This window comes from Salvia hispanica, chromosome 5 (genome assembly GCF_029641045.1).
Source record: "Salvia hispanica isolate PSC_SH4W2 chromosome 5, Shi_PSC_v1, whole genome shotgun sequence".
NCBI classification, from domain to species: domain Eukaryota; kingdom Viridiplantae; phylum Streptophyta; class Magnoliopsida; order Lamiales; family Lamiaceae; genus Salvia; species Salvia hispanica.
Window position 1 is genome coordinate 342,980 of NC_142696.1, and position 20,115 is coordinate 363,094.

A 20,115-nucleotide genomic window follows, 5' to 3' on the forward strand; every position below is an offset into this window, starting at 1 on the left:
TTTATTGTTTCATTTTTGTAGAATAAGTTGACACCTTTCTTTATGATAACTGATACTTGAGGATGCTCACACATTCGTAAAAAAGAGTTTCAAATTTCAATAAAACATTTGAAATAATATATTATTAGTACTTGTAATGATTAATTCTAAAACATGTTGGCCTACATATTGAAGTGACCAGTAACCACTATTCGGATGTTGACGTGGAGAGAGAGAGAGACTTTATTGACATTATATACTAGTATTTAGCATTTAAAATTATGCCATAATTAATTGACTTATTTTCAAATATAATACTATTATTGCATACATATATTATATATATAATTCATTGTAGATCATAATAAAATGACAAGAGTGTTGAAGTCGGAAAAGGAAATTATGCACAAATTTTCAGAAGTTATGTATAAAGAAATGGTCAACATTTTTAGGTAGAAAGAGAAGTAACAAATTATAGTAGTATTAAAAAGAGGATTACATGTAGGGATGTCAATCGGGCCAACCCGTTCGGGTTCGGGCCAACCCACTCGGGTTGTCGGGCTATTTGGGTCCGGGCTATTCGGGTTATGAAATTTTCGGGTCATAAAATTTTCAACCCTGACCCTAACCCGTCGGGTTTCGGGCTAACCCATCGGGCTATTCGGGCCTAAGAACTTTAAAACATAATCTCTTGTAATCAAAATTTTCTCAATAAAATGATTTTAATTTTTAATTATTTTTTTCTTCTTAGTGATAGAATCATATAAAATCTTCAAATTTTTCATAGTTTTCCTCAATAGTTGGGAGAGAAGTCTTTCATCTGAATCAACTATAATCTAAACAAAGATAAATTAATGTTAAATCGATTAATTTCAATTAAAACTTGTGTTTGTGTCATTATTTTAGCATTGGTCATCATTAATTATTTTAAAATTAAAAATCATATCTTACATGAATAATTATTAAAATGATAAAATATATTAAGATTTTGATAGGTTAATTCTTAATTTTGGCGTTGGTAGTAGTAAAACAATAATGGGAAGTGATGGGATGATGGAATAATGAGTTGAGGTGGAACTTGAAAATTGATAATGTGGGATTGAGTATAAATGTGTAGAATGTAGATTGAAAAAGACTAATGAGTGTGTCACATGAAATTAAAAAAATACAAAAAATTCATAAAACTCAGTATTTTTTAATTAAAAGCTGCAACCCATTGGGCTAACCCACAACCCGTTCGGGCCAACCCGTTTAACCCGCCAACCCATTCGGGCCAACCCGTTTAGCCCGTTTTGTATTCGGGTTATAAAATTACAGCCCTAACCCGCCCATTTTACCGGGCTATTCGGGCCGACCCACGGGTTTCGGGTTGAATTGACATCCCTAATTACATGCTATCGATCTTACATACTGATACACCCTATTAATTTGTTAGAATTTGAACTTTATCTTCTTCTAGTTTTTAAGGCAATATCCCCCAGTTCTCCAGAAATCCAATAGTTGATGCGTTCTAGTAGAGGACCAGTTGTAAGATTTTCCAGCCGACGTGGTTTTCTCTTCCAGATCGAGAACCACTCTAATACATTGCATAATAAAATTATGACTATTCCGGCTAAAGACATCCAAAAACATGCTATCAAAGTAGTTATGTTGAAAAATTTTCCTTCCATACTGGGAGCGATCACCATTCTTGATGCTAAGTAACTCGCCGTGATAGCGGAAATGGACAGCACCACACAAGCCAAGGTAACGGCCAAGGAAAAACGGTATATGGATGGCCATCCAGACATGATGAACAAAATTGAGACGAGGGATGAAATGAATGCTATGGTGTTGAAATCTATCAACCTTTTGAAAACATTTGGATTGCTATATGCTATTATGGCATGACCGGCCTGGTGTGCTGACGTGTCATCCTGCCCATAGAAGAGAAAAAAAAGACTAAGTACTCTCTTCAAGGAAATATTCCACGACTTCAACATGCCCTTTCATGGCTGCAATATGAAGCGGGTTCATATCATGACTGTCTCGCCAAAAGCAAGCCTCTGGGGCTGCTGATGACAACTTTTTGCAGATCTCTACGTGCCCTTCTGCTGCTGCAATGTGAAGAGGCGACAATTTTTGAGAGTCTAAAATCCAAGCTTGCCTCGGATTAAGCCTCAACACCTCTTCAACAATGGTTGTTTGCTCATTCATTGCTGCTATATGTAGAAGATTTCTTGAACATGGAAATAAAAGTGTTTGAACAAGATATGGATCTTGTTGTAGAAGTTGTGAAACTGTTGCTACATCCTCTTCAGATAGAGCATTATTATATAGTTTCTTTTCTAGTGCTTCTCCCACCATTTTTCTCTAGTTTCTTGATTTTTTTTTTTCTTATTGTTATTAAAACACACATGAGCATTTCTATATATATATATATAGTGTTCAACCATTTTGTTTGTCTCTTGCAAGAAAGCCCTAGGAAATGTTTGAACAAAGAATCTCCCCTTCCTCTCTTGCTATATGTTAAAATTTTTTCTCTAGCAAGAAAGCCGAAGGAAATGTTTTAACAAAGACCATCCCTTTCTCTCTCGCTATATGTTAAGATTGACCAAACAAAAGTTGACACTGTCAAGCATCACAAGGTCGATTCCGATATACTAAAAGGAAATATTATTGTGTAATGTATAAATAATATTACTATATAATATGTAAAGAAATAATACCACATAAATACTATAGCACATGAAAATGCATTATTAAACAAATAAAGTTACTCAAAGTATAGGGGAGAAAAGTTTTTATTTGAGCTCTACAATGTAATAGGCATATATTCACGCACAACATGTATCAGTTATACAATTGTAGACAAAGTTAAGGTAGACCTAATGAAGATTCTGCCTAATTTCAAGAATACATGGAGTCTATATTCAAAAGAGGATGCTCAAATTATTCAAGATAAAGGACAACCAAGCAAAACTAGATAAACAAAATATAATCTAGCTAGATACACTAAAGTAGATGAACAAACAAGTTGGGATGGATAATTGCATTTTGGCGGCTATCCAAACCACGATAAATAAGAAAATACAAGAATTAATAAATTTAGCTTCCTTAAATTTATAAAAAAAGTTAAAATTACACACATTACTAGCTAACACGTTAATGTTTGGAATAATAGCACATCAACGAGTCCGTCAGCTTCGTCGGAGGCATGCTCGGTTTTTCGATACAGCGAGAAACTTAGTACTATTAATTACTCCATAATTTATAGTCTGAACTTTTGTCAATTTATAGCATCAATTCGATTTATTTTTAAATTATTATGTACTTTGAACATTGTTTAGTTAGGGCATATGCCATTATTAGGTAAACAAATTTAGTATGAATTCTTAATGTAATGGGTCGCCCTAACCTGCATTCTGCTTTTATGAAGTCAAGGCCCGAATATAAGCCCAGACCACAAGTCAACACTTTAGAAAAATATTTTATCGTTACTTTTTGCTACTATTATAAGTTGATACCAGGTACGTAGCATACGTGAAATTGCCCGAATTAGAACATATATCAATATTGAAATGTCAAGTAATTCCTATCTTCCAAACAAGGAGAACAATTTAAAGCTGCACCGATCTAGACTTATAATTGAAGCATTTGTTGTGCCAGAACCAAAAAAAAAAAAAAAAAAAAAAAGTCCAAAGATGTGAACTTATTACTCTCTTTGTCCCGTTTCAAAATATCGACTTTATTTGAGTGTGTTGACAAAAAGAGTTTGAATTAAACATCCATGATCACAAATTCATACTAGATCATTAATAGGTTTTTGACCTATCGAGCACGGATTGAACAAAAAAATAGAAGAAAGATAAACTCTAGTTGAGGTGCTAGGGGATCTTTGACAGAATCCTATTATTTATAGAATTCCTCCCTAGCGGTTCGACTCTCTTAAGAAAAAACACCAGAAATACCAACGGGTTGTAGCGCAGTTGGCAGCGCGGAGCTGTGGTGACCTTGATGTCACGGGTTCAAACCCCACCATCCGCTGGGAGACTTTCGGCCTTAATCCGCAAACCCGGTCGAGCAGGATTAGTCGGATCAACAAAAAAAATAAAACAATAAAAATTAGATATCTTCCATATCATGGACCAGTCGGGAGTCAAGTAGGGCACGTTTTGATGGGCCGGCGCTGGTGTAGTCTTCTCCGTGGGCTGAGTGCTGTTCATCGTTAAATTCAATGTCTAGGAAAGTCATAACATAAATTATCATTAATTGTATCTATCAACACTTTTAAACGTTTAATTTCAACTTAGAATATGCATGATTCCTTAAAAAAATACTTAGAGTATGTTTTTTAGTATCTCAAACGAAGCTTATTTTAAAGTAGAAGAAAGAAAAGAAAAGCATATAGAAGACAAATAAAGAAAGAAAAGTATATTTAATTAGTGTAAAACAAGAAGCTTTAGTTGTATATAAACTGCGGAGTGGAAGACCTTATATTATAGTACATATGTAAATGTAATGATATAGTTCATAGCCAATTGAGATCAAGCAGCACTCCAATTCTAAGCCATCAGTTTAATAAAGGTATGTTTTTCATGCAGATATTATATTAAATTCCTGTACTCCTGCGGAGTATTTGTTTATTTAAAAAAGGGATATTGGCATCTAATATCACGAAACTTTCAAAAAATTGGGTTTTTCCCACGAACTTTAAAATTGGCAAATAATATCACGAACTTTGCCCCTTGTTTGTTTTTTCCCACGAATGAAAAAATTCTTCACATAAACGGATTTTTTTTCGTAATTTCTCAACAACAATTTTGAGAGCTTCAAGTTTTTCAATCTTTGAAGATAGTTTTTCTTGAATCACACCCTCCAAAATTGTTTTTCAATCTATTAAAATAACATGAATTTTTTCATTCGTGAGAAAAAACAAACAATGGGCAAAGTTCGTGATATTATTTGCCAATTTTAAAGTTCGTGGGAAAAACCCAACTTTTTGAAAGTTTCGTGATATTAGATGCCAATATCCTTTTAAAAAACTAACCAAAACCTTGTTTTATTTAATCCATCGATCATCTATCTGTGCTCCACATGGAAAATTAGTAATTTTTATATTTCATTCATGCATTAAGTATAGATTGACCTCCAACTACATGACCCTATATATATGCCTTGTGTATTCTTGTTCTAAAATATAGGGATTGCAGCCAAATTCTAAGAAATTTGATCTTACGACCAACATGGGTTTAGTTATTCATTAACTTGATATGTGTGTTTGAATGTAGGAAAGAATGGTTAGTGAAAAAGAAATTTATGATGCTGCATCAGAAGGGGATGCAACAAAATTTGCACAACTGGTTCAACAAGATCCAAATCTGGTTTATAGGGTTTCGTTTCCATGTTCAAGAAATCTTCTGCACATAGCAACGCTGCTGGGGAAAGTAGACATCGTTGAAGAGCTGCTGAATGAAAGCCGACAGCTAGCTCTCGAACTAGACTCCAACCATTCGTCACCTCTCCACATTGCAGCTGCGAAAGGGAACCTTGAAATCGCCAGAAAACTGTTATCGGTAGCCCCAGAGATGTGCTGGAGTCGAAACGACCAAGGCTTGAACCCGATCCATGTTGCAGCCATGAAAGGGCATGTTGATTTGTTGAAAGAGCTGCTTGAAAAGGATCCTTTGCCTGCCATGGAGAGAGTGTACCGTGGTCAGACGGTGCTGCATTTGTGTGTGAAACATCGTCAGCATGAGGCATTGGAGTTTTTGGTGGACAAGTTGGGTGAGCTTGTGTATGCAAAGGATGATGATATGGAGACACTTATGCATTGGGCTGTTAGGAGCAGACAATATGAGGTAGCATATGTACATTTGTCTTAATTAGTAGTAGTAGTAGTAGTATATCATTTTGACAAAAAATGGATCAGAGTAATTTATTATTATCTCCGTCCACCAAAATTTGTCCCATTTTTCCATTTCCGTCTGTCCCCCAAAATTTGATACACTTCACTTTTACCTTTTTTGGTAGTGGACCTCATATTCCACTAACTCATTCCTACTCACATTTTATTATAAAACTAATATATAAAAGTAGGACCCACAATCCACTAACTTTTTCAACTCACTTTCTATTACATTTCTTAAAACCCGTGCCGGGTCAAAGTGGGACAAATTTTGGTGGACGGAGGCAGTAGTATCTGAATACTTTGTTTAACTAAAACTGACACCCATTGCTCCCACAATTAAAATCTGTCAGACGGTGGAGTTGTTGGTGCGTTCTGGTAAAATAGAGATGGACTCAATGAATTCGATGGGCAGAACAGCAACGCAAATCTTCGCAGATGACAAACAGCAGGTTGATTGGAGGTGGCTTAGATTAATGTGGAGTTTCATATCAGTATCAGCTTTGTTGGGGATACCGTCGGAAATGCTGTCAAAGAGAAGAGAGCAGACAATGGTGGTGATGGCCCTGATTGCGGCCATGGCGTTCCAGGCGACCATCAGCCCCCCAGGCGGGGTGTGGCAGGACAACACATCACTCAAGGCCGGGCAGGCCGTGATTGCATCTACTCAACCCAAGATTTACAAGCACTTCGTGCGTGCAAACGCGGCAGCTTTTATTTCATCTCTCATGACAATCTGCTTGGTCGCCGTGCCAGTGCGAATCGGGGGGTCTGGTACCTTGTTTTTAACCACATCAACAGTTTGGGTGGCCGTCGCATCTATTGCTTTCAGCTATGGAGCTTCGGTGTTGGTCGTTTCGCCATATACGCAAGCACTATCATTCACCAAAATCACCAATGTCATCGTTTCCATCACTGTCATAGCCTACTTCCTCGTTGCTCTTTGGAGTCTTTTAAGCATTGGCTATTTCAAACTAGTCTTCAAACTGTCTAATAAAATTATGAACACAGCTTTGGAGTCTCTTTTGAGTCATGCAAAATCTGATAGTCGTCAGCCTGCCCAAACTACCCCTCACCCCAGGCCAACAACCCACCCTGAATCTGATACGAGATCCCAACCAGTTGCAGAGATAGAAGAACCTTGACGGATAGAAGAGTCCTTCGAGACCATAGAGCCGGAGGTCCCGACACAGCCGGCGAAAGAGAGGCAATCTCGACCTCAACGTGCAAGGAAGAGGCCGGATTTCCTAGGAGATTATATTTAATATTTAATTCTGCTTTCCTTTATTTTTATTACTTTGCGAGACTTTATTTAAGTAAATTATTCTTTTTGGGTCAACCGTAATTATAAGCTCCTTTTCGGATTTTCTTTATTGATTCTTTCCATCGTAGGTCAAATCAACCCTAGGGTCCTTAGTATTAAAAGGCCTTGTTATCTCTTTTGCTTTTTATGAAATAACAACTTTGTCTACTTTTATCTTCTTTATTTCCGTCAGTTTATTTGCTCAATTTGGTTGATTTTGTTCTTGATTTGTTGAAGGATCAGATCCTTTAACAGAATCTTTGTTTGACATAGAACGCTGCTAGAAGATTCACTTATTTTGTACTTTATTTCGTATTTACACTGTACACCAGTCGACCATAATTAATTATAAGAGCTGGTGTTTAAACTTTAAACACCTCAACTTGATTGCACCAGGCCCATACCCCAATCAATAACATATTCATTTTAATTTAACTAAGCTAATCTATATTTTAACGCATAGTTTACTAAACTAAAATATTAGTCCAAATTCTTATCCAAAAAAGCTTCAAATAGCTTGCTGTATGGGTCGGCCCCAAACTAATTCCTATCTTCCAAACAAGGAAAAGAAATTAAAGCTGCATCTAGACTTATAACTGAAGCATTTGTTGTGCCAGAACAAAAAGAAAAAGAAAAAGAGTAGCTATTATTGAAAGAAGTTAACTTACTGTGCTCTCTTTGTTCCATATCAAAATAATTCCCAAATCATGCGTTTTGCATGCAAATGGTACCTAAACTTTTAAAAATATCGTGGGTATTCTCTAAACTAATGTGTAATCACATTTTGATATTTTTCACTATTCATCACAATTTTGCACCAAAAATGTCCCCTAAGGCATGAAGGGTATTTATGAACTTTATCTCTCTATTACTCCCTCCGTCCCGCTTTAGCAATCTCATTGACTTTTCTGCCCTCTTTTTGTAAAAATGATAAAAAATAGTTAAAATGGAGAAATGGTAAAATAAGAGAGACAATAATGTGGATAAGACTCTTCTCTATATTTTTAAAGTTTAGGTGCCATTTGCGTGCAAAACGCATAGTTCATGGACCATATGCGTAGTTCACTCTTTAAAATATTGAGCCAACACGTCTAATATCAACTTAGAATATGCATGATTCATTAAAAAAACTTATGGATTGTTCGGTTGCAAGATTGTATATCGGAATTAATTATGTAGTGTGTTTGGTTCATGATATTGAATCTCGTAACTGAATCGTTGATGAATAATCATGTGATAATTAGTTATAGTCAATCCCCTTCAACTAAAATAATCTCACAACTTAATCCTAAATTATATCTTTGTACTATTTTATCTTGAAAACCGAATACTACCTCATAATACTACTACTATAATTTTAAAGTTTAATAGGTGTAACGTACACAAACGAAGCTTACATTAAAAGTAGAAAAAGGAGAGAAATAAAGAAAGAAAAGTATATTTAATTATTCCCAACGTGTGTAAAACAACAAGCTTTAGTTAATTAGTTCCATACAAACTGCAGAGCTGAGGCTACATGCATGCTTGAGTCAAGCGAACGGCCAGTTCTCGATACTTTTCGAGCACTCATGTGTCCCTTGGATTTGTGTCTCACGAGAAACACAGTGTTGGATATTTTAGTGTAATTGAATTAACTTGATTGATCAGTATTATTATAATGATACATCATATAAGTATGGAGGTGCGGAGTGCATACTTATTTGAATTTATTATGATGTTAGGGGCGAAGCCCCTTAACAGATGGACGGGGTCCGGGGGCAGCGCCCCCGGGTAGCGGGGTCCAAGGGGCAGAGGACTAATTTGCAATTTCGGGGTCCAAGAAATTCAACCGAAAATGTAATTTCTGAAAAGTCAAAGGACTAATTTGCAATTTCGGAAACCTTTGAAAAGTAGTTAATTTCGGTTATGAAATGAACTGTTGCGCCTGTTCATCTTGTTAAAGAATCTGATCGATTCGTTTTGGTTTGATTGTGCTTTTTCTCAGATATCAACATATGAATGTTCTTTTTCTCTGAATTGTATCCGATCAAATATTTTTGGTAGAACCACCGAAATTGATTTGATTTGAAAGTGATTTCATCACAACTTTCAGATTATCCGTTTTGTTTGTTATTTTGAATCTCCCTAACACACAGCATATTACGTACCTCAACTTGATGCACCTTTATAACAACCAAATACACTAGCATCATTATCCTTGGCACACAAGTCACAACCTCGACCTCCCATATAGCTTAACGATTGCGTCTCAAACATCGGAAAATCCGATAGAGGACACCTTGGCCCCGAGCACCGGATGTAAGACCTTCCTTCCACCGCGGCTTTGCCTTCCAGTAGGAGTACAACCTTTTTACCTTGAATTATGACTGCGCATATGACACAAATAAACCCAATGAATATATTTGCATAAGTAGTGTCAAGTGGTTTTCCTTCGGTGTTGGGAGTGATCGCCATTCTCGATGCTCCATAGCTCGTTGCGATAGCAAACATGGCAATAACAAAGAAAAAGTTGTACCCCAATGGCAATCCAGTGACCATGAGGAAAATAGTGCTGAGGGATGCTGTAACATCCTGGAATTTAAAACCCTAATCTTCGAACCCTAGAATTAATTGTTGATGACGTGGAACCGAGAATGCTTTAATTTCGTGAGATGAGTCTTATGTTGAAAGTTTAGTCAAACTTGTTGATTTAATGATGTGGCATGTGAATTATTTAATTGTGAGATTATGTGGCAATTTAATTAATTAAGGGTGAGTGAGAATGTTGGAGGAAATTTCCATAAATACTTGTCACCCTATTCCTTGAAAATTTCGAACCCTAGCCCCCTTTTGAGGAGGATTTCTATTTTTCCGGATTTAATTTAATCCTTGGGATATTTATTTAAATTAAGTTCTAAGAGCCAATTATTTCCTTATTTAGAACACAAAAATCGAGCCCCTTGTATTATAGTGATTTTCGAAAATCACTAATATTGGGAAGGAAGGAATTATTTTATTTTATTTGATCCCTTACTTAATTTCCTTCCATACCTAGAATATATTTATTCTACAAAATCTTTCCATATTTCAATAGAACCTTACCATACCTTATTCTAATTAATAGTCAAAAATCCATGCCTTATTTAATAGGCATAAAAATCGCCCCATACCTTATTCTTTGGAGGATTTTCCTTATTTTTATTTTGCTCCATAATATCTTATTCTATATGGAAAAATACCAAAACAAAATCTTGACCTTATGGAAAGGCCTTATTTTCGAAAATTTGAGGATATGGCTATCTCCTATTTTTGTTAATTCTTCTTCCCTACTTCACAATATTATTTTATTTAATTTAATTTATGGAGAATGAGATCTTACCAAATATTCTATTCTTATTACCTAAAGATCTCCTTGGACACTATAAATAAGCATCAAACCCCAACCCTAAACCTCATAATTTTCAGCCCCCACTCCCCCATATACTCTCTCAATTTTCTTCCACTTTACTCCATAAATCCTTCATCTTTTGAGAAGAAATCGAAGTTTAATCCGTGGATATTGAAGAACCAAGCCTATACTTTGTTTCTACCGATTGATTTTCTCTAAAAAGGTATTTTCGTTTAAGAGTAATATTATTCTTCTTCTACCCCTTCTTTTCTTTTTCTTCCAACCGATTTAACCGGTGTTCTTGGACCTTCATGCATATTAATTGAGAGAAAAGGGATAAGAAGAGATATGGGAACATGTGTGTGTGTGTGTGTGCCGAGTGTGTGTGTGTGTCGTGTGTGTGTGTTATGTGTGTGGAGTGCGTGTGTTGGAGTGTGTGTTGTGTAGCATGTGCTTGATGGCTAAATATTTTTGTATGGCATGTGATGATAAATTTAGGGTTAAGACTCTAAGAAATATATATATGTAATCGCGACTTGAAATTAGTAATTCTTGATGAGTGTAACTCGAAATCTCTAGGTTATGAAGATTTAGGTGAATCGTTGGGAAAGAGGGAAGTAACGAGACATGCATACGTTAAGAACTATAATTGAACCTAATTTGTGAATATGTGCCTATGTGAATTTAAAGGTGAACCCTCGGTTGCGAAGCCAGATAACGGAAAAAGCGAAACTACTTGAAATCTAAGCAGTCGAGGTGGGCTTTACTCTCAAAAACTCTATTTTATTTTGTCAAAATAATTATCGGAGCTATAAGGGTGGTTTAACTGTTATGCCATGCCTATGTTTGTTTTATTGTGAGATTGTGTGCCTGATGCCTAGTTTGTGAGTTCGCTCCATTGGGCTATAGGGCTATGGATATGATATACGAATTCGGGTCTGAGTATGGGCCGCAAACCCTACCAGGCTGTGTACACGAGGGGATCGGGAGCCGTCCTAGCTAGTCGGCCGGTCTCGTGGGCGAAAAGCGTGGCCACGCTTTCGTCGCACCATGGAAAGATTGTGATATGTGATTGTGGATTTTGATGAGAAAATGGGGAGATATTTTGACTGGCCAGTCTATGGAAAATATTTTGTGATACTCGTGATATTTCTCTTAACTGCTTAAAACTCGAGTTCACTTGGTAAGGGTGGCATAACTTTTGAAATAAAATGTTTTGGCAACGAGCTCACTGGGTATTTCAAAATACTCAGTCCTGCATGTGTTTTTCCTTATGTGCAGGTTGAATGATGACGAGCGGTGGCGGGTGTTGAGCAGCTTAATAAAACATGGATATGTCGAACTCTAAGTGTAGTTGTGTCGTCATACATAACTATGCTTCTCTCTTGGCCGTTTTCCGCTAAGTCTTGATACTCTGATATTGTTTCGGTTGAATGGCACTCTATTCTTTCGTTTTGAGGCCTTAGTATTGATTTTGATGATTTCATCTTGGATACTATGTCATACCTTTCAGATCTTTTGAACCATTTATGATATCTTCCTATTCTCTCTTTTAAATCTCTAGGTCAAGTCTTCATTATTAATTACTCTGATATTTCTCTCTAAATGTAACCCTAGTCTATATTTACTTCTTTGGAGTCGGTTGGGTAGCAGTTCGCCGCATTTATTGTACCCTAGGAGGGCGGGCTGTTACAGTTGGTATCAGAGCCTCAGTTCTTTCCGCTCTGGACCCAAGAGTCTTTTCGAACCTTAGGTTGTCCTTATAGTCGTGTCGTTAATAAATTAAAATGTGGAAAAGCTCAACACCGCAACTCGTATCATTCAACCGCGAAGAAAGAGGTACTAAATATTTTGTGATTTATGTTTGAAACTTGGTGCTTTTGGAAACACTGTGAATGAGGAGTAACGTTTTCCTAATGAGGATATGTTGAATATGAGAACTTGTGAAGAGCATGCCTTATGTGTTGAGAATTTTATGAATGCGAAGCGATGCTTCTTGAATGTTTGATGAATGTTGAATGAGAACTTGAATTGCGAATGTGATTGTTTGGGACTATGATTGACTGGTTGTGATGCCTAGACTTGGACTTTGAACTTAGCATGACTTAGCTATACGATCACAACGCTCGTGCCAAACACTAGAAACGCGAAATAACTAGTATAAGGCCGTTAATGTATGTAGAGATTCGGCGAAACGCGTATAGAGAACGCACGAATAGTCGTCTTAGGAACGAGAACCCTGGACGCTACGTTCGAACCACCATCTTTCGATTTATACACTTTTCCGCAGCACCTTTTGAGACCACGCACTATCTATCCTTTTCACTTTTGTGATGGTGCTGACTTGTTCCTTTTTCCCCTTTGTAGATGGTCCAATCCTATCACGCCCTTATGCGCCACCGCTATGCCAAGAATAGGAACTACCCCGTGGAACGCTTTAGAGAGATGGAATGGGACGGAGAGCAGTTCCTGCTGAACTTCGTCACCGATTGCTATGGTCATTGGCTTGACGCCTACGCGTACGGAACTACCCATCACGAGGGAATCATGCGACTTATCCATATCCTACCTTCCCCTTGGAGCGAGTGGACCGCTCAAGCCTCAGCCTCGTATCTATGGTATAGCCCACCCACGTACGCGCCTCGAGGAGACATCGTTGGCCTAATGGCAGTCCTACTTCCCGCAATGGCAACTGCCGCCGATGGACCGCCGCAACATCCGCCAACCCAGAAGTACTCGCCAGGAGAAGCGCGTCAAATGAAGTATCGCGAGGACAAGGAGCCGCACGTTTCTCGCGTTCCCCAGAAAAGAACCCTTAGGATGCGCGTTTCAGCCCCTCGGGCAATCATAAGAGAGACCGACGAGATACTTGCTTCGATTCCGTCGCCCCTAAGCAACGAGGAGGAAAACGAGGAGATGGGAACGTTCGAGAGAGGAGAGTGTTCGAACACGGAGAGTGTCGGAGAGTCGGGAGAACCCGAAGAGGACGAGGGCAGAGATGGCTAGTGCCCGAATAGGAATTTTGTTTTTTCCTTTTCCCCACGTTTTGTTTTCAGAAACTTCTAGTTATGTTGTTATTTTCCTTCCGCGATTGAATCGCTCTTTTCATTCGTTGTACCAAGACCTTTTGAGATTGCTTTTTGAAATTTAATGGGGAATTCGCACCTTTCGTTCCATTACATGGCAATGAAGCCGTCTTCGCTTTTCCTTATCCTTATCGCATGAATATACTTGCTTGTCTTATTATCTTCCAACTGTTTTCCCACCTTATGGTGTAACTATATCGTGTTTTTCCTACACGACTGTTTTCAACCGTATCGTGCAACCTTATCGTGTTCTTCCGTACACGACTGATTTCCACCTTGTGATGCAATTTTACCACGATCTTCCACACTACCTTTTTTTTTTCCACCTTAGGGTGCAACCGTATTATATTCTCTGTTTATCTTACAACTGTTTGAGTGGTCTTTCTTTAGACCCTAATTGTGAACGAGTTAAAATTCCCTTCTATCTTTTCAAAAGTACCCTATCACTGCCTTGAATTTTAAAAAAGTATGCTAATGATTCGAGTATGATAATCAGAATGCCGCCAAGACGTAACGTGAGGAACGAGGAACCATCTTCCCATGCTTCGGAAGAACAAAGCGTGACGCAACCCAGACCGCCGACACCCCCACCACCTCCGCGGGTGGACAGGGAGGTTGTGAAGCTGTTCCTTGACCAGAAACCACCTACCTTCGATGGGATGGGTGACCCTACACGAGCTGAAACTTGGATACGTGCCCTGGAACGCATCTTTAGGACCTTAGTGTGTAACGATGCGGAGAAGATGATCTGCGTGACGCATCAGCTGACCGGATCTGCCGACTTTTGGTGGGACACCAAGTTGAAGACCATGTCCCAGGATCGTATAGACGCGATGACTTGGGAAGAATTCAAGACTGAGATCTACGACAAGTACGTTCCCAAGAGTTACCGAAAGGCGAAAGCCGCTGAGTTTCACAATCTCACCCAAGGACGTTTGTCTGTAACCGAGTACGACCGTGCACTTTGTGACATGACCCGCTACGTGCCAGAACAGACCAACACCGACGAGAAACTGGCCGATAAGTTTTGTGAAGGCCTTAGGCACGAGATTAGGATGGCTTTAGCAGTTCGTGGAACCCTCACGTACGCCGAGGCGTTAGCCCTCGCTTTGGATGTAGAGGCAGCAATGCCAAAGGAGAGGAGCGTGGGAAACACCACGACGACACCGCCCCCGCCGCGACCCAACCATGATAAGAGGAGATAGGAGGGGAGTAGGGTTCCCTACGACAACAAGCGATACCGCCCAACTCAGGACAGGCCACCGTACGGAGGAGGACAATCCTCGTTCAACCCAAGGAGTGACCCCCGTGCCAGACCACCCCAGTGCAGCGTTTGCACAAGGTACCATTTCGGGGAGTGTAGAGGACCGAACCCGACTCGGTGTTTCAACTGTGGAGGAAGCGGGCATTTCTCGAGGGAATGTCCGAGCAAGGGAAACGGATTGAGACAGAACCACCAGGGTTTCCGTTAGCAGCAAAGAACGCCACCTACAGGCTCGGGAGTGAGCCGGAACCAGCCCCTGCGGCTGCAGCAACCCGACCGCCCAAGACTTCCAGCCCCGGCTAGAGCATACGCAATAGAGCAGAAGCAGCCCAAGGTCGAGCAAGGAAAGCCCGAAAACGGAAATCTAGCAGGTATAGGCGAAATCCTTAATACCCCCGTTGTTGTGTTGTTTGACACAGGCGCATCTCATTCTTTCATATCCGAATTGTGTGTTCAAACCCTAAGCTTGCCTACTAGGAAATCCGAACATAAGATGATGGTGTCCTCACCAGTAGGAGGAATGATAGAAATCTCTCGTTTTTGCTTGAACATAGAAATCGTACTAGGAGAACGTAGGTTAGTGGCTCGCGACCTGCAAGTTATGGCAATGAAAGACGTTGACGTAATCCTAGGAATGGACTGGTTAACTGCGAACTTTGCGACGATTAGTTGTAAGGAACGACAGATAACCCTGCAAACCCCGGGTACGAAACCCATTGTTTACCATGGAATCTCGATGAACCGACGAATTTCGATAGTCTCTGCGTTGCAAGCCACCGCCATGTTGAGGAAAGGACGCCCGGCCTACCTTGTCTATCTCCACGGAGAAGAGAAGGAGGGAGCGAGGCTTGAAGATGTTGCTGTCGTACGAGATTTCCCCGATGTCTTTCCCGAGGAGTTACCTGGACCGCCGCCCGACATGCAACTAGAATTTACGATCGATCTCGAACCTGGAGCCGCACCCATATCAAAGGCGCCGTACCGCATGGCACCTAAGGAGTTGGAGGAGTTAAAGATTCAGCTGCAAGAGCTCATGGACCTAGGTTTCGTTAGGCCTAGTGTTTCGCCATGGGGCGCACCGGTGCTCTTCGTTAAGAAGAAAGATGGGTCAATGAGAATGTGTATCGACTATAGAGAGTTGAACAAGTTGACCCTCAAGAATAAGTACCCGTTGCCGAGGATAGATGACCTGTTCGACCAACTCCGAGGAGCCGGAGTGTTCTCCAAGATGGATTTGAAGTCCGGATACCACCAGCTGAAAGTGCGGAAGGAGGATATCCCTAAGACCGCATTTCGTACCAGATATGTGATGGGGTTTGGTGCCCCTTGCACAGCGGAAGACTTGTACAAAACAAATAAATCAGATAAGGATCTATTTGACCGATTATGCGATTAATCAATTCACATGTTAAACAGATAATTGCATGCTAGAACGCGAATAATTCATGCTCATAGAAAGTAAATCCTAAACATGAATACTACGGTTTAGAGTTACCGATTTGATTCTCCAAAGAATCGTCGATTGCTCGCGCCTTCTCCACGTGATGATCTTCAATACTAGACCACAGATCTTCTCTCTGGTTCCCGAACTGTATCTTGATATCAGGGTGGGCTGATCTTATCAAAATACTAGGACTCGAATAAAGAAGACAGAAGAAATCCTTTTTGAAACAGGAGTAGAATTCGAAAATTCCTACAGCTGGGGGAGCTGATAATTTTCGAAAATTTTGAAGTATAAAATTGTGTTATTTCTGTCTCCTTTATTCTCCTATTTATATTAAGTTCCTTATGGGCCCAGACAGGGATCTATGGAAGGTTTTGGATATGGGCTCGCCCAATTAGCTTTTTACTAATTAAATTGAACCCACAATTTAATACAAGCTTATATTGGAATATTACGAGCAGCCACTACAGAAGTAATATTGAACTCTCCCCATCCAAATCCGAAATTATAAGTAATCCGGGTTTCCGTTGTTTATTATTTATTTCCCGCGCTTAAGATATAAATGTCCATTAATTAATTAATGTCTGCTATGGACTTAATTAATTAACATCTTATTAATTCCAAGAGTGGACTTAGCAAGAAACATTTATTTATTATTCATAGAGTAATAAAACTCCAACTGGCCAGTTTTTCGAATAATAAAACCTTGTTCAAGCTCCTCTTGAGGACATTATCAAACGAGACTCACCTCGCGCACGTTTCAACATAATAGCAATCCTAGCACCGCTAGATATTAATCACCACTACCCAATATATCAGGATAATTGGGTTGCGAAAAACCCGCACCATTTGATAAGTCAAAGTAGTGCATAATCAATACCGTATGCTCAATGCTAACATATGTAGATTAAGAAATATAATTTTATCAAGACCTAGTCTTTCAGTAGATAGCATAAAGACACGTCTTGCTGTTAGATCCGTTCAGTGCTATACCACACCAATGTCATCTTATTTCAGTAAGGCTTAGAAATATGCGGACTGACATTGCAACCTTTCACGATAGGTAGTCTAAGCCTATCTAGGTTGTGAAATTCTTCTTTTTCTTTTGCAAAGCATTGCATAGATCTGACCGTGTTACCTTAAAGTGGACGACGCCCACAACCGGTCTACTAAGCAAAAGACTTAGACTTTGTTTACTTCTTATACATTTAAATGTTTATAAAACATCTTATAAATGCACAAGCAAACACAATGTAATAATAATAGTGATTCTATTCGTGCGAAACTGCTCGAATAATACTGAATCGGGTTAAAAGTGGATTGTAGAGTTTTACGTATACAAGCAAGATTCTATTCGCGCGAAACTGCTCGAAACATGCTTTTCAGTATACCAAACCTAACAATCTCCCACTTATACTCAAAACATGCTTTCGAGTATACCCACTGCCAAAAACTCTCCCACTTATACTCAAAGCAGGTCTTGGTACTAGATATATCGAACTACCATTAATTTCACTAAGTGAAAGAAAAATCTACTTGGTTGTTCCCTGATTATATCTTTTTCACCATAATGTCTTTGCTGCGTACTTGATCTTTAATTAATTTCATCCCCATATGTGATTGCTTAGCTTAATAAACTCGTGTGTCCCTTGAGTTAGCCTTTACTAGAGTAATAAAAAATAATACTCATAGGCATACTCAAACTTACGATTAAAGCTACTAGGAAGATATTCCTAAGGTAAACACATATTCAGAGGATAACTTACTCGATCACTGATTAGTCGTAAAACTAAGACAGTGTAACCCCAAGGACATTACATGAATGACTGGTAAACTAGAATATAGTTACTAGTCTTTCTCAAGCACTAGGGTATATTCATTACCTCAATCAAAATCCTTTGCCATGGTTAATATGATATACATTTGCTATGCATAAGCACAACTAATATCAAACTTAGTACACATTATAGCATACATGAGACAACTATCTCCGAAACTAGTCTCATAATGCTTGATCTCAGTAAGCGTCAAACTACACTTGACTAGAGACAAGACAATTCCATCTTGAGAGGTACAAACCTTTTCATGGAATTTCTAATGCTTAAATGTTCCAAGCAATGTGTAGATATAGGATTCCTAAGAGAATCTCAACATTCTTTCTAGCATATTTAAGGACTTAGATGCTAAGAATGTAATTAGTTTCTCTTAAATCATTTATCTTAAACTGGGTAGACAACCAGTTTCCTACGCCAGATGTCAATCTTAGTTGATTGCAACTTTTGTAGATTTCATCATCGTAGAGTACCATTAATACCATATGTAATGCACTTTCAACTTCTTTGTGCTTATAGCACTGCTATGGGCAAAAGTCAAATTCCAAATATTTGACAATTTTTTTGATAAAACACATATACTCTGATTTAGATGCTTGCCTAAGACCACGAAGGTCTATATTAGCTTCCAATCATGCGTTTCTTGCCCTTAAATTACATACCCATTAGGATGTTCCATGTAGATGATTTCTTCAAGACTTCTATTAATAGAAAGCTGTCTTGACAATCATAATACATTCATTCTAATTTATGTAAGTTCTGATAGACAGTAGGATCGAATCAATCCTGGTACAACGACAGTCGAGAAGATTGTCATTGTCTTGCCTTTTGAGATCCATATTTACACTTGCAAAGATACTTGCTCCCACTGACTGACACAGCCTGTAGGTAGTATTGCAAGTCTTGTAAAATATGTTGTCTATCTTAGATTGTAATATGGAATCTATCACCTTTTCAAAGATGGTTATCCAAATTAACCAATACTACATTGTAGTTAAAGGGATTATGTTCAAGTTAATCTAAGACTGAGTCTTACGACACTCTTAGACCCATGAACTTGTTGTGTTCCAGTGGAACGCTCCCACTACGACATGGTTCTTACAATCTTAGGTACTGAAGTTGATTTTATTAGTGCAAAAGTTTCTAATGGTATGACTTCTTGGTATGTGGAAAATCTGATATCTCTCTCCTTATTTTGAGAGTCATCACGCTGTTAGGCTTGCAGTTCATCTCATGATCTTCATACAAGAATTACATCTTTGAAGATTACAGAACTTATAATCTTACATCATTTGGGACAAACCTTAAAACATGCCTCAGTACACAACTCCAATTTCTTGGACACTTTTCCAACACGTGTTGGAACAACATTACACCTTGAGATGTGCTAGACTAGAAACGCTCTAGTCCACAACTCGTGTTTTGTAGAAGGTACTGATGTTGGTAGTTTCTTTAATGTTTATCCCATCAATGATAAGATCTTAATGAGCACAACTCATCACTTAATCAAACTTGTCTTAGAAAGACTTCGATTCCTTCTTACATAACTATCCCATTCATTAGATGAATGCTTGGATTCGTTAATGGAGATTAGACTCCCACTACTGATCATAACCCTTTGCTCGTCTCCTTATGGTGCAAACCATTGAGACTTGCTAGTCTTTCTATGTTGCACTTCTATAAGTATGTTGAATCTCTTGAAAAATCAAATGATTCTAACTCATAGTGCATCAAACAGACTTTCTCAACTCTCAAGCTATTTAACGAAATGTTAAAATCTTGATAGTCTAGATCAGTTCGAAAAATTGCTAAGTATTTTCTTGGCCTTAAGACTAAGAGCCATAAATACTTTATCATTCAATGATTAAGAAGTTGATGTGTTGTTGAATACTCAACCTTGTCGCACTTACATTATTTTAATACTATGATGCCTCAAGCATCAACCATAAAACA

The 20,115-nt window shown here is 38.6% G+C and overlaps 2 protein-coding genes and 1 long non-coding RNA gene across 3 annotated transcripts; all 3 read left to right on the forward strand.

Annotated features, from left to right (window-relative positions):
• Positions 1 to 4,460: 4,460 nt before the first annotated feature.
• On the forward strand, positions 4,461 to 7,352 carry LOC125186012 (uncharacterized). Its single transcript, XM_089059513.1, has 3 exons — positions 4,461 to 4,545; positions 5,250 to 5,819; positions 6,220 to 7,352. Exons 2-3 carry the CDS (start codon positions 5,256 to 5,258, stop codon positions 7,009 to 7,011), a joined length of 1,356 nt encoding a protein of 451 aa, XP_088915639.1. The 5' UTR covers positions 4,461 to 4,545; positions 5,250 to 5,255; the 3' UTR covers positions 7,012 to 7,352.
• A 3,277-nt stretch (positions 7,353 to 10,629) lies between these two features.
• LOC148924139 (uncharacterized) lies at positions 10,630 to 11,991 on the forward strand. The gene is made up of 3 exons (XR_016130858.1): positions 10,630 to 10,759; positions 11,227 to 11,292; positions 11,818 to 11,991. It is a non-coding gene; the product is annotated as an uncharacterized LOC148924139 (long non-coding RNA).
• A 912-nt stretch (positions 11,992 to 12,903) lies between these two features.
• Positions 12,904 to 13,542, forward strand: LOC148924140 (uncharacterized). Its single transcript, XM_089058560.1, has one exon. The coding sequence runs from the start codon at positions 12,904 to 12,906 to the stop codon at positions 13,540 to 13,542; it is 639 nt and encodes a 212-aa protein (XP_088914686.1).
• The last annotated feature ends 6,573 nt before the right edge of the window (positions 13,543 to 20,115 follow it).

What these genes read in the sequence shown, in the direction of transcription:
- LOC125186012 (XM_089059513.1), top strand. Translation starts at nt 5,256, where the DNA reads ATGGTTAGTGAAAAAGAAATTTATGATGCTGCATCAGAAGGGGATGCA. An exon ending in TTAGGAGCAGACAATATGAG is followed by an intron (nt 5,820 to 6,219) that starts GTAGCATATGTA and finishes AAAATCTGTCAG; the next exon opens with ACGGTGGAGTTGTTGGTGCG.
- LOC148924140 (XM_089058560.1), top strand. Translation starts at nt 12,904, where the DNA reads ATGGTCCAATCCTATCACGCCCTTATGCGCCACCGCTATGCCAAGAAT.